Below are 15471 nucleotides of genomic sequence, written 5' to 3'. Positions count from 1 at the left end.
TGTGCTCAATACCACAGACTATTGTAAATTTCAGGTTTCCAAACCTTGAAGGAAAAGGATTCCCACCCAGGCCAAGGAAGAAAGAACATATACAGCCAGCATATGCTGGGGGATTGACAACTAGGTTTCTCTGCTGTTATTTTCAGGACCCTTAATGAGGAATTTTGTTAAATCAGGGGATAGGGAATAACAAGAAAACCCTTGTTATAGTGTATCAGTAGAATGGGTTACTTTGGAAGAGTAAGAAATTGCGCAGGGGGGGGGGGAGATCCTAGATTGTGGGCACAAAATATTCTACTATGAGTTAGGAACCAGGAATCAGTGAAGGGTCTAACCTAGCTTTCTGGTGTGAGCTGGTGGTTCAAGGAAGTACATACTGTGCAAATCTGCAACCAGGTCCCTCTGGACAGAAACCAGCTAAGTAATTGGTACACAGCACTCTCCTCATATGGCGGAATTTGCATAAAGGACCTGTCAGGACAAAAAGAAACATATTTTAGGCTACTCAGTTCCAATACAGACAGGAAGATTTGGCTTTAGAGTGTGTAGGAAGCTGGCAGGAAACACAGGCAGAGAAGCTGCAATGGGAGGATGAGCATTGAGCCAAAGTAACTTCCTTCCCATTCATAAGTAATTGCCTGGACCTGGTGTCTTCATTCTTGCTACTCAAATAGGACACATTATGCCAGTAGGGACTGTTAGATGAATCTATCACCTGACAATAGTCACAGTAGATGGAACTTGAAATTTGATGGTGTGGCTTATTGCCTTTGGGGTTATATGAACTTTAGGCATTGTCCCATTCTCCTCATGACATCCTCCTCTGTCTACTAGTTTAGAAACCTGGGAGGTTCCCAACAGCAACCACACAGCCAGCAATTCTAACCCAGAAGGGAGAGATTTCCTGAAGTTAGCAGAGATAGACAGCTTGTGTTCAGAGGCAAATAGAAACAAGAGAAATAATCCAGACACTTAAAACTAAAAAGGGGGGATAACAGGAGAGATGCTATATCCAGGAAAGAACATTCATGATTGTTTTTAAGACTTTTGATAAAATAGTGGCATTTGCCATTACAAAAATTAAGGACTGGGGAGAATTTGGGACAGAGATATAAGAAATATAAATTTCTCCCCTAAGGACTGCTTTGGTTATATCCCTCTAATTTTGATGTGACACTCTTAATGTTGTCTTTAATGATATTATATACCATTTTTATGTTTTGTCTTTTGTTGCTGTTTTATTTCAGTCATGTCTGACTGTCCATGATCCCATTTGGGATTTTCTTGCCAAAGATACCAATGTAGTTTGCCATTTCCTTCTCCAGCTCATTTTACATAAGAGGAAACTGAGGCAAACAGGATGATGTGACTTGTTCAGGACCACACAGCTAGTAAGTATCTGAGGCCAGATTTGCACTTAGAAAGATGAGTCTTCCTGATCCCAAGCCCAGTGCTCTAGCCACTGTACCACTCAGCTGCCCTTTGTCCTTTGACCCACCAGTTCTTTAGAATTAAAATATTTAGTTTTCAATTTATTTCTTTCTCAGTAGTCCTTTGATGAATTTATTTTTTTATTGCATTCGGTCATGAAATAATGTATTTAATGTTTTTGCATTTGTTTGTGAGTTTTAGATGCTCTAATACATGGTCAGTTTTTGTGAAGGTGCCATGTACAACTTAAAATTATGTATATTCCTTTCTATTGATATGAATAAAAGAGGCTAAAAATATTTCTATTCTGATTTGAGCATCAATTTCAAGGACTAGGGGACCTTAGCAATAAATCACACCCTTCACCCTCCCCACACACTTTTCCATAATGGAGAAGAAAAATAGAACTCTTCTGTCAGTCACAACCTTACCATACTTGCAGAAACCTTGATCATACCAGGGGCAATCTCGGGTCTTGGAGGCTGGGTCAGCATGAAGGAAAAGGCATTCTTTATTGCAGCATTCTCCTGAAATAGTACCAGTCACTGTTCTATTGTGTCCATCTCTCAGAACTCCTCCCTCCACCTCGTCTCTACACCTATTTAGATTAATCTGGGTCCTTACATGGGAAGTTCCTTTCTTCCTTCTGTCTTTTGCCCTTTAAAGCAATACCAAGGTATTTCCATATATCTCTATAGAAGTATGCCTAACCCTGTACCCTTCCCAGGATAATGAATAACCCTACTATTCTATCCTGCTGTTGTGGTATTAGATTTATGGCTAGTCTTCTTGGCTCCTTGACCAGTTGGTCTACATGAATGGTAATGAAGTCCCTTTGATGATATGATATAATAATAATAATTAGCTATTCACTTCTTGGTGAATATTACTTGTATAGCACTCTAAGGTTTGCAATGTACTTTATGTATTATGATATTTGATCCTCACAACAATACTGTGAGGTAGGTGCTATTATTATCCCCATTTTACAGATGAGGAAACTGAGGCTAAAAGAGGTTAAAGTTACACAGCTAATAAATGTCTGAGGTCATCTTTGAACTCAGGGCTTCCTGATTCAAGTCTAACACACTACCCCTGTACTACCTAACTTCCCTCCCATGAGGAAGTTATAGACTCAGGTGCTCTAGTGTCCAGTGAGTCAAAAGTCCAGTTCCCATCTCTCATAGGGATGGATTTATTTGGGGGGGAGGGGGAGGGAAGTCATGTTTCCCTGAGACATTACCCTTCATATTAAAATTCTGAGTTTCATTACTTTTCACATCTGTATGGGACTACCTCATTTAGAGGAAAAAACAGAGGTGCAGGGAAATTAAGTGATTTCTAAGGTGAGACAATTAGTGTCTGAGTCAGCACCATAACCCAAGACATAACTCCAGTAAGGCATCTGTTGAAGAGATATATTCCTGGTTTTGTACAGTGATACTATGGGGAAACAATTAAGTAATGAAGTCAAAAAGTTGTCCCCTGAGCACTGGTTCAATATTTTAATGAGCAGAGTCTGTGTATAGAAGATTCATTCCATTTTTTACTCCTCTTCCTACTCTTACGAGAATGAAAGACAAGCAACAGCCCCTAAGAAAGGATTCTTGATCATGCAATTCTCTGCAACATCAGAAGGTGGTGCAAACACACCATTTTCCCCAGACATTATTTCCTAGTGAAATAATGGCCGCTAAATTGTCGTTGCCACACATCTTTTGTGGGTAGATCAGTTCAAAAAGGCCAGAGATCACCCCCACTTTCTCCATCCCACACCACCTATTCCCATTGGCTACTTACTCCCTCTTCCCTCCCCGTCCTCCACCCGGAGAAGACTAACAAAAGTTCATACAAATGGGACCCTATCTGAGATTCCACTGGTATAGGGAAATCTTAGACATCTGTTATAGGACACTGTATTAGAGAGTTGCTTATAGTGCTGAGCCAATAGGTATCAGAAATGGGAGTTGACTTGGGTCTTCCTGGATTCAAGGACAGTTCTGTATCCTCCATACAAAACTGCCTCTCTGGTCATCTAAATGAATGGGGAAACTAGGATGCTTTGGATAGGACCCAAGGAAGGATAACATGTATTCATTTGTTACAGAAACAAAAGAATAGACCTCTATGAATGATAAAGTCATAAATGGCTTCAAAGAAAATCAAACATATGCCTCCTTTTTAAGGTTAATGTCTTAGAGGAGCACGGAGCCCTGCCACAAGACATCCATTAGCACAGGGTTCAAATCCTATCTCTGATGCTTACTTCCTGTATGACCTTGGGCAGGTAACTTACTCTCCTTAGGCCTCAGTTTCGTCATCTGTAAAATGAGGTGGTTGGACTAGAAGACTTCTTAGATCTCTTTCCAGCTGTAGGTCTATGACCCAATGAATGCTATTGGCAAGAGGATACTGAGCTAGATGATCCTTAAGATCTCTTAAGAGTGACAATTCTTACCATAGTGGAGATGATTCTCCCCCAGATCAGATGTACTGGGGAACCTTCCATGGGGTTGGGTATTCAATCTGGCTCTGTGAAGATTAACATGTCCATTGGCATGTTGCTAAATGATATACTCTTTGCTTTGCTGAGATGTCATAACAACTCATAAGATTAGTTCCCATAAGTAGGAGTTGTATCAGAGGATTGGCCCTTGGGGTTAGGAGAGATACACTTATAAAGGAACCTCTTCCCTAAGTAGGCTATAAGAAGAAATGAAGAGAAACTGCTTCCAATCTCTTTTGAGCACTTGATTCTTAAGATGGATCCAATATATTTTTTCAGATTTCCTGTTTGGGGGTAGGAGACCCCCCCAGTTGCTACAGAAGCTCCCAACTCCAGCACATGAAAATGGCGATAAATATGAGCTTAGTATGGCAAGCCTGAGATGGGACCTCAAGAACCTGACTGCCTCTTTGCCTTTTGTTCCTTCCCTGAGTGCAGGTATTTGATCAGTAACCATCTATCCTGAAAGATGGACATGTGCAGCCTGGGAGGCTGTCTTACCAGTTTAAAAACTTCTGGATTTGGAACTGGTGCCGGCTGCCCACCAAGTCATGCTTCCTGCTATGATGCTGCTCCTCCAAGATGACCACTTCTAGGAGGCTACTGATGTTGAAAGACTGTCCCCTGACTGGCCGGGAGCGGGGGAACTGGACTTTGTGAGTTTGTTCAGACACACAGGTCTAAGGGCAGAGTAAAAACTATTCCACATTCCCACAAAGTGGTCTTTACCTCCCAGGAGAGTATAATTGGAGTGATATCTTGTTTCACGTTTTAAGTACTTGTTAGTATGTACTTATGAGCCTTTGGTGTTTGAAGCATTTCTTTTTATAGAGGAGGAAAAAAATAGCTACTCTATACTTAATAGCAACTTTATGTAGCAAGTAACTTTTCCAGAAGGGATCCTACAAGGGACCCCAGATGCAAGTGATACCTAAACTTTATTTAAGAGATTTTTCTCCCAGGGACAGTGAGTCAGATAATTAGGGGAAATCCTAATTCTTCTTTTTTTAGGGGTCAGGCCCACAGCCAGGATAGAAGGAAGGGGACAAGAATTTAGGTGCCCACTATGTGCCAGGCACTGTGCTAAGCGCTTTACAATTAATTGTTTTCTCACTTGATTCTCACAGCAACCCTTCAATGTAAGTACTATTATTCCCATTTTACAGTTGGGAAAATTGAGACAGACTGCAGGTTAGTGACTTGCACTGATGCTAAGTGACTTGCACTTAAGCATTATGCCCCCTTTCTCCCTAGAAGAGGACTGGCATTTTTTTTTTTTAAGCAATTGGAGTTACGTAACTTGCCCAAGGTTACACAGTCAGTTATTTTGTGTGGGTGTTAAGTATCTGAAGCCGGAACTGATCCTGGGTCCTCCCAACTCTGGGGCCGGTGCTCTCACTCAGAGGACTGGCATTTCTGAAAACAAAAGGACTGGGATGGGGTTGGCACTCTATATTTAACAAAAATCTTCAGTGATATATAGGAGAAAACCTAAATTAGATGAAGCCAGAAAGTACTTCATGGATCAATAATGACATTAAAAAGTATATCAAGGGGCGGCTAGGTGGCACAGTGAGTAGAGACCGGCCCCGAGTCAGGAGGACCTGAGTTCGGTTCCAGCCTTAGACACTTACCACCCCCACAAAAAAAAAATTAGCCATGTAACCTTGGGCAAGTTGCTTAACCCCAATTGCCCTCCCCCCCCAAAAGTATATCAAAATGGTTAGCAAGTTGGACAGAGCACATGCTAAAAAAAAATACAGCAGACTTTTGTCACCTTTTTTACAGATGAGGAGACTGGGACCCTAAGAGGGAAAATGATTTGCCTAAGGTCACTAAAATAGTTAAGTGGCAGAGCTAGAATTTGAACACTGTGTTTCTGGGTTTTTTTTCACACTTTCTATTTCAGTATGCTAATAAGACTAGATGCCATTGTAAAGACCTACATAGAAGATTCTTGCAGTATATTTTGATTATTGGACTTTATTTTTAGTACACATACACACCACACACACATGCATGAATGCATGCACACAGGCACCCCTCCAACTTTCCCTAGGGAGACAGGACATGCTGGTTATTGTCCTTCATTCTCAAAGAGGAGGAAAATACATTATTATGCTGTGGTCAAAGTACATTGTGTTTGACTGTGGCTTATCAGACCAATAGGAACTTGGAAGGCTCTACCACAGGTTGGGCACAAATAGTCTATAGACAGGACACATATGAAGTGTTCTTTACGGTAATTTGTAGTTTACATTTCTCTGGGAGTTGGAGAAAGGAAGTAACAATGATCCAAGTCCTTTAATAAACCCTGCCTAGCAGGTCTGGCATCCTGGGATGTACCTATTCTTTTTGAAAAGTTTGTCTTACCCTTCCCCCCTGAAAAGAAAGATTCTTTTCCTTCCTTTTCTTAGGACAAATTTCATTGAGACTCACTTAAACTCACCATTCAGCCCCTCCTTAGTAGGGTACTAAAGGAATGGGCACTAGCCAGGTGAATCTTGGCACCAGAAAAAGATGAATTACCAAATTTAGAGTAGAAGTAGCAGTCAGGCATCTTGGTGATGTCGTATTGGTGCAGAAATTTGCACTGGTCACTCTTCTTACAAAGCCCCCGCAGCCAGTGTTTGCACACCACTGTCTTCTCCCCATCATCATGCCATAAGGGACAGAGCCTGCCTAGAAAATGCAGATGAATCCGAGGAAAGTCATGCTTCTCCCTAGGGTAGGTTTACCTTTACCTACTCCCCCAAATGACATCACTACTTTGGGAGGAAGAAAAGTAGGATGTTTTAACTACCAGTTGCCCCTTCTCACCCATCTTCCCCTCTTCCTGCAACTGTACTTGGATCTCCTCCCATTGAGAGGTCTAGACTTTTTTTTTGAGATTAGAGGAAGAAGATGCCTGAAAAAAAGGGAAGAAAACATGAGAAGCTAGGGTACAAAAAGGGGTGGGGGGGGAGGTAATCCTATTTACTACCTACTAAACTAAGACATAACATTATAACAATAGGCCTACCCTTTAGAACTTCAAATTAGATCCTACCTGGTAATATCACATTTAATGACCTGTCACTTAAATAGATAGAATACAATAGAAGGACTGCTTAAATTTTAAGTTTTCAAGTAGAGATATTCTCAGGAATAAGGGGGCCTATCTAACTGATGTCATTCGATGGGGGTGCTCTGAAGTCTCCCTAACCAAATACAGCTCTACCAGCCTTTAATTCTACAATTAAAATTTTATTCTTTTGTGAAGTCTCATTGTTACAGCAATGTGACTTCCAGCTGTAGCCCAGATGGTCCCCAAATGAGGCAATACTGCTAAATGCCACAGTGTGGTTATAGACCTCTATAGTCCTCTAGACTATTGTAAAATCATTTTGGAAATGGCTGTACTAAGAACAAAAAAGGGATGTGGTGTGGGATAAAAGCACCATGGAAGGGGAGGTAGGAATAGATTAGATAACCTCACCCCATGGCTTCACCTATAAGTTTTAGGGTCCCTAAGCTCTATCTCCAGTTCTCGATGCTTTCCCTGGTTACTGACTCAGATTTCTAATTGTTGCAAAACTTCTCTACCTGGATGAGTCTGAGGTACCAGGGGGACATCATTATGAAAGCAGAATTTGTTATCTTTTCTCCAAAACCTGCTTCTGCTTGCTGACTTCTCAGTGAATACCACCATCATTTTCTGGATTATTCAGACTCATGTTTACTTCTCTCTTTAGTATCTGTTTCTTCATTTCTTCTACTGCTACCACCTTTGTTCTGGTCTTCATGATTCCTTGTCTGAACTATTGCAATAGTCAAACTGCTATTTTCATTTTCAGTCTATGCAATAAGATGCTGCCAGATTAATTGCCATAATAAGAAAGTTCTCATCAAATTACTCTACTTAGTGTTTTAAAACAAACAAACAAAAAAAGAATCAGTGGTCTTTGGAATGCTGTCTAAACTTCCTTTTTTTTTTTTGCAGTGGGGAAGGCAGGGCAATTGGGGTTAAGTGACTTTCCCAAGGTCACACAGTTAGTAAATGTTAAGTGTCTGAGGTCAGACTGGAACTCAGGTCCTCCTGTTTCCAGGGCTGGTGCTCTATTCACTGCACCACCTAGCCGCCCCCTGTCTAAACTTTTTAAAGTGACTCTGGGCAAGTAACTTTCTTTATCCCAGTATCCTTATTTATAAAATGGGGATAATGATAGCACCTACCTCTTGGTTATTGTTATTGTAGGGATCAAATATATTACATATATATATATAAGCACTTTACCTTAAAGTGCTTTATAAATGCTTATTCCTATTATTAATTATTATTATGATACTCAAGGATCTTTATAATCTGAAGCCTTTATTTCCATCCTTATCTCATGCTTCTCCCAATTCATCCTAGGCTCTCCTAGCTCTGTGAGTATGCTCAGGTTCCCTGCTCTTTCTCACCCTTCCCCCAGCCCCTCATCTGGGCCTGTTGAAATCTTACCCACCTTTAATTCTAACTAAAATATTGCTTTCTCTATGAAGCTTTCATCATCTAGCTAGCTGGATGTGATCTCTTCTTCCTCTAATTCACAAAGTACCTAGTTCATATATCTCTTAGGCATTTAGGTTCTTTTTTACATGATAATGCTCCCTTATCTCCCACAGTAGATGGCAAAGTTTCTTTATGGAAATGACATCTCATTTGCCAAGCAGCTACACACTTTGTACAGAATAGACTCAACAAGTATTTGGTGGATACAGAAGATACAATTTCACTTAACTTCAGTCATGCCTAGGGCAGTCTTCTCCTTTTACTTATTCAATCAATATGAATTTATCCAGTTCTTAATACATGCCAGGTACTATGCTAAGGGCTGGGGATAGGAAGATGAAAGAAAGAAGAAAAGAAGGAAAGAAGGAAAGAAAGAAAGGAAGGAAGAAGGAAACAAAGAAAGAAGGAAAGGAAGGAAGGAGTAAAGAAAGGAAGTATAGAAAGAAAAAGAAAAGAGAGGATAGAAGGAAAGAAAGAGAGGGAGGGAGGAAGGAAAGAAGAGGGGGTAGGAGGGAGAAAAGAGGAAGGGAGGAAGGAAAAAGGGAGGGAAGAAAGGATGGAGGGAGGGAGGAAAGAGGGAAAGGAGGGAAAGCAGGAAGAAGGAGAAAGAAGGGAGAAAGGAAAGAAGGGAGGGAAGGAAGGAAGAAGGAAGGAAGGGAGGAAGGAAGAAAGGGAAGAAGACAAAAAAGAACAATTTCCACTCTAAAGGAGCTTACCATCAATCCAGAGCTCTGTCCCTATCTCCACTAGAGATAAATTTTCTTTATAGTTTTCTTTATTACCTTCTCATCTCACCATCCAGGGATGTCCTTGGGAGTTACTGTGACTTAGTTTGTCTTGAGTATTTCTTGCATTTAATTCTCTTCCTTTCTCCCATAGGCCCACTAGTGTTCTTTGGAGATCAGTCTCTAATGTCCCAGAAACAGTCCTGATAAGGAGTTACCTGTCTCCTGTTACACCTGCACCATGAGACTAACAGTGGAATTTCAGACATTGTGGCCAAGTCATCTCCTAGATCAGTGATATTCAAAGTGAGGACCAAGGCTCCCTAGGGGATAGCTGTGACCTGATCTCAAAGAGTATGTGATCAGGAAGCAGGGGAAAAATATGATAATAGCTACAATTTACATAGTGCTTTAAGGTTTGCAAAGTGCTTTATAAATATTATCTCATTTGATCCTCACAACAGCCCTAAGAGATAGGTACTATTAGTAGTCCCATTTTACAAATGGAGAAACTGAGGCAGACAGGTTAAGTTACTTGCCTAGGGTAGCACATCTAGAAAGAGTCTGAAGTGGGAAACTCAGGTCTTCCTGACTCCAGGTTCATTGCTCTATCTGGAGTTTGTTTCCAACACAACCACATTTACCCTTATCTCCCTGCAACATTCTCCCACTTTACCCCATTCCCTCTCTTGTGTAGACTACTGACACATCTCCCTCAGAGTTAGGCATTAGCCCCTCAGGGTAATTACAACCTAAATGCTACCTGGTCATCTACAGCACTAGGTGCCACTGGGAAAATCTCACTCCCAGTACACTAACTCTCAACCACCCAGATCACCTCCTGGCTGCAGCAGATGCCTCTTGAAGGGCAGGCCCTCCAAGCCAGCATAGTGATGGTTGAGTAAGAATCTTTCCTTCCTCCTTTTCATTTTGAGTGGGACAGAGTGAGTGTGTCGGAAAGATTCCCAAACTCATTCCAATTTCAAACTTCCCCATTACTGGATTCCCAAGCTCAGTGTCAGTCTTTGAATCTTCACTCACCATTGCCTCGAATATCAGCTAATAAGACAAATCAAGTATTACTCACTATCTGCTAAATAAAGACAAAAAAAGAGTCCCTGCCCTCAAGTTGCTTACAGTTGAATGAGCTCATGTAAAGTTTGCTGCTTCTACCTCTACATTGCTCATATCTGTCCTTTTTTCTCTACTCACAAAGCTACAGCCCTAGTCCAGTCCTTCATCAACTTTTGCCTTGACTATTTGTAACAGCATCTTAATTGATTTACCTATCTCAAGTCTCTCCTCTCTATAATATATCCTCCACTTAGCTGCCAAAGTGATTTTCCTAAAACTCTGGTCTGACTTTCTTACTTAAGATGAAAGAAAAAAAGAAGAAAGGAAGGAAGGAAGAAAAAGAAAGAAGGAAGAGAAAGAAAAAGAGAGGGGAAGGAAGGGAGGGAGGAAGAAAGAAGGGAGGAAAGAAGAGAGGTGGGAGGGAGGAAAGTGGAAAGGGAGGAAGTCCCTTTTTTACTTAATAAACCCCAGCTGCTCTATGTTGGTTCTATATCAAATATTATTTCATCATCTCATCCTTTAAAAAGGCCTGGTTAAGGGACAGCTAGGTGGCGCAGTGAACAGAGTACTGGCCCTAAAGTCAAGAGGACCTGAATTTAAATTTGACCTCAGACACTTAAGCATACTAGCCGTGTGACCTTGGGCAAATCACTTAACCCCAATTGCCCTGCCTTCCCCCTTCAAAAAAAATTCCTGGTTAAAATATCTGATGAGTTTTATAATATATCATTATTAGTACAGTACAGTAGTACCTGGGGACTTTTAAGTGGCACAGTAGTTAGAGTGCTGGCTTAGAGTCAGGGAGTCTTATCCTCCTGATCCTTTCAAATATGGCCTCAGACACTTCCTAGCTGTGTGACCTGGGCAACTTAGTTTCCTCATCTGTAAAATGGCCTGGAGAAGGAAATGGTAAACCACTCCAGTATCTTTGCCAAGAAAACCCCAGATGTGGTCATGAAGAGGCAGACATGACTGAAAAATGACTGAGACAAAACAAACAGTAGTAGTATGTGTATATAATTTAAAAATAAGTCAATACGCACATATTAGGAGTTAGTGCTCAAAAATTGTTCACTAATGAGGTCTGCAATCAAAAAAGTTGGGAGACCACTGCCATAGGATAAAATAAATTAAATCATTACCCACTTGGGGTAGTTGGGCAGTGACTTAGGATGGTAGCCAGTAGGGGAGAATATGGAGATATGTTGAATAATTACTTGGGGGGTGGGGGAGGAATAGAGAAGTACCAGAGGCTGACATAGTATTAACTAATAAACTATCCTTCTGTTGCCAAGGCAAAAGACTGAGATGGTCCATCCTTTTTAACATAAACCCTTTAGTTTTCTTTTCTGTTACTTTCCCCTCTCCAATGCCTTGATTACAGGTTTCTTCTGGAGCAGCAGGGATGGCCTCAAGAGTTCCCCAGAGAGGAACCCAACTGTGACATTTGGTTGCAGGTCAATTGAAAGTTGAACTAGAGTCAGAAGGGACCTTCTCCCTCAGAGACCATCTAGACCAACCCCCTCATTTTACAAAGGAGGGAACTGAGGCCCAGGAAGGTCTTGCTTAAAGTCATATAAGTAGAAAGTTGTTAAGAGGTAGGATTCAAACTCAGGCACTCTGGCTTCAGAGCTAGTGTTCTTTCTGCTGTATCATGGAGAGATATTTGTCAGGCAGGGAAAGAGACCCTCTTACCATTTTTCAGGTCATACTATGACAACCCTTCAGCCAGGGTCTAGCTTGTTTTTATTGTTGTTCAGTCATTTCAGTTGTGTCCACATTTGGGGTTTTCTGGCAAAGATACTGGGGCAGTTTGCTGTTTCCTTCTCCAGCTCATTTTATAGATGAGGAAACTGAGTCAAACAGGGTTAAGTGGCTTGTCCAGAGTCACATGGCTATGAAGTGTCTAAAACCAGATTTGAACTCAGGAAGATGATTCTTCCTGACTCCAGGCCCCAGCACTTTATACACTGTGCCACCCTGCTGCCCCCAGGGTCTAGCTTGCCCTTTTCAAATTCCAAGTCACTGTTCCTTGGCCAGGCACTAGTCTCCTTTCTGTCCTCTTCCCCCTACCCAACAGACCAATAGACACAAATAGATTTGAAATGTATCAGACAGATTATGTTCCTGAGGCATTTACTCCCCATCCAGATCCATTCTATTTCTTTTCAACTCACCTTTCTCACAGAGACCTTTGAGAAAGAAGGTACACACAGCCACCCCTGATTCTAGAAGGGAAGAAGAAAATAGCCCAAGTTGTAGAGTTTGCTTCTGTCCTTACCTCTCACCTTTAGAAAAGAAAAAAAAAGAAAAAGAAAAATCTTGCTATCCCAGAGTATAAGGACCTAGAAAATCCTAAACTGGAGGGCATTTGTGGTAGGCATCAAATAATCATAGTACCATACTCCTTCCTAAAACTAACTCAATCTCATCTCTCTCTCTCTCTCTCTCTCTCTCTCTCTCTCTCTCTCTCTCTCTCCTCTCTTCCCTCCCCCACTCTTTCTTCTGCTTTCCCTCCCCGCTACAGGAGCAGTGAGCTGGAAATCAGGAGGCCTAGGTTCAAGGTTCAGTTCTTTACTGTAAGCACCTTATCTCTTAGGATTCTCAGAACATCCCATATGGAAAATAGCTGTGTAGTTGCTGGCCCCTTCCAAAGCCTTGGGGAAGACAAGAGATCAGGTCTGAGCTCCCGAGTAAAGGGGTTATTCTTGAAATCCTAGATCAGACCAGGTGGTCCTTGATTTAACCTTTTCTTTATGATCAGGGAAATATGTGGCAGGATATAAGAAGAAAGAATGAAAGAGAAAGGCCAGTGAGTCATATAATTTAGCTCAGGAGTTCTTAACCTTTTGTATAACAGACCCTTTGACAGTCTGGTGAAACCTATAAAGTTTTTAAATGCATAAAATAAATACATAGGATTACAAGGAAATCAATTATATTGAATAGTAGTCATAATTTTGCTTAAAAGTTCATGAATCCCAGATTAAGACCTTTGATATTAGTTTAAAAAAAATATCAAGAAGGGCGGCTAGGTGGTGCAGTGAATAGAGCAACGGCCCTGGAGTCAGGAGGACCTCAGTTCAAATCCATAACACAATTACTAGCTGTGTGACTTTGGGCAAGTCACTTAACCCCATTTGTCCTCCGAAAAGCAAAAAAAAACAAGTATTTAGAAATAAAAAAAAATATCAAGAGGAGAAAGCAAGGGCCCCCACTTAGATGCATGGCCAACTGTTACACTCTCACTGCCCCCCCCCACCTCCACTTACTGTCCATTCCTAGGAAGGGCAGGAACCCAATACCCCTCTGGTTCTCTACATCATCCTCAAGATCAAAGGTGAGTTTCTCCAACCCAGCAATGACTTCCTGCATCTTTAGCCTTCTCCCTGGAGTTAGCTCAGTTCTAACCTAGAGGCCTTACAGGTGAATCCTATATACTGTTTATTACAGGATCAGCTAAAGAGGCCCAAGGACTGATTTTCTTTTCTAGTTTCTCATTGGTTTTTTTCTTTACTTCTGAATCCCTGATTGTTCCCTAGGAAGCTAGAGTGCTAGGACCCTTCTGTACACTCAGTCTTAGAGGGTCAAACTCACATAGTCTGTATATCTGGTCACAGTTCACCAAGTCAGAAAGCAGTGTGAACAAATGAGAGTAGTTTTCTTATGTCACCAAAGTAGAGTTTTTCTTTTAATCTGTAACTCATTTATGGGTCACTGATGCTCATTAATGCCTTTTAATATTCCCTAAAACACAAGGCTTCTTTTTTTTGGTTGCTAATTTATTTTTATTTTCATTTCCAAATTCTCTACTCATTGAGAGGCAAGAAATACAGCACCCATTATACATATGAAGTCTTGCAAAACATAGTTCCATATTAATCATGCTACAAGAAAAAAGTGAAAAAAATATGCTTCAGTTCAAACTCAGATTTCATCAGTTCTTTCTTTGGAGTAGGATAGCATTTTTTTTTTTTGCCTTTTGGAGGGCAATTGGGGTTAATTAACTTGGCCAAGGTTACACGGGGCTAGTTTTTTTGTGTGGGTCTTAAGTGTCTGAGGTCGGAACCGAACTCAGGTCCTCCTGACTCCGGGGCTGGTGCTTTACTCACTGCACCACCTAGCCGCCCCAGGATAGCATTTTTCATTATGAGTCCTTTGGAACTGTGGTGGATCATTGTATTGATCAGAGTATCTAAGTCTTTCACAGTTGGTTATTATTACAAGATTGCTATTACTGTGTACAAAGTAAAACAGGGATTCTTAACCTTTTTTGTGTCAGGACTCTTTTGGTAATCTGATGTAATCTATGTAGCCCTTCTCAGAGTAATGTGTGTTACCTACATTTGTACTTGAAAGAAATGCTAAATTTCAGTTTTAGGCTAGGAAAAATAAAAATGGAATTTTTTTGCATCTAAATTCACATAATATCTGTCTGGGGACCCAACCTGTTCTCAGGCTATTAGAGAAAGAAATAAACTAAACAGGGATAGTATGCAAGAAAAGTGACTCTTTATTCTCAGGCCCAGTAATCCTGCTACTGGCATGTACTCTAAGGAGGTCAAAGACAGAAACAAAATTTCAACATAAACCAAAATATTCATAGCATTATTTTTGTGTGTATGTGGTAGCAAAGAATTAGGAACAAAGTGAATGCCCATCACTTAGAGGATGACTGAAACAATTATGACAATGAATGTAATAGTATGTAATTTTGTAATTTAAAAAAATGTAATTTTGGAGTAAGAAAAAGCCCCAATATGAGGAATCTCCAGAGAAACATGGGAAAACGTATATAAACTGATGTGGAGTGAAATGAGTCAGATCAAAAGAATTTGATGACTACAACATAAATAAAAAGGTCACTAAAAGCAACAGGGCCTCTGAGTAATTGAAAAAAAATAATGGCCTCAGAAAACAGATAATAAAACATATATTCCCCCATCAACAGAGAAGTGGAGGCCTTCAAGGCATAATGCTGTGTTTTGACTGGTTTCAGAATTAGTTGTTTATAGTACTGTCCTTCATAGTTACTAGGGACAGGTCATTTTCCAGGTGTGAGGAAGCATTGAGAGTGTGAAAAAGGGAACTCATGTAAATCCGGAAGTGGTATAAAAATGAAAGGCACCAATAAAATGTATTAGTTTAAAAATCATTTTTTAAAAGATGGAAAATAGTTAAATAAATGTCACCTTGTTTCT

The 15471-nt window shown here is 40.7% G+C and overlaps 1 protein-coding gene across 1 annotated transcript; it reads right to left on the bottom strand.

The window, feature by feature from the left end:
- Positions 1-13645, bottom strand: CPSF4L (cleavage and polyadenylation specific factor 4 like). Its single transcript, XM_069075995.1, has 5 exons — positions 13543-13645; positions 12448-12498; positions 6467-6619; positions 1863-1958; positions 1-471 (listed from the first exon to the last, which is right to left on the bottom strand). Exons 1-5 carry the CDS (start codon positions 13643-13645, stop codon positions 362-364), a joined length of 513 nt encoding a protein of 170 aa, XP_068932096.1. The 3' UTR covers positions 1-361.
- Positions 13646-15471: the final 1826 nt, after the last annotated feature.

This window comes from Petaurus breviceps, unplaced genomic scaffold (assembly GCF_028583685.1).
Source record: "Petaurus breviceps papuanus isolate PSGF00001 unplaced genomic scaffold, PetGlider_PUasm1.0 90925, whole genome shotgun sequence".
Taxonomy (NCBI): Eukaryota; Metazoa; Chordata; class Mammalia; order Diprotodontia; family Petauridae; genus Petaurus; species Petaurus breviceps.
The sequence above is the reverse complement of the archived record's forward strand: the minus strand, read 5'-3'. Positions and strand labels throughout refer to the sequence as shown.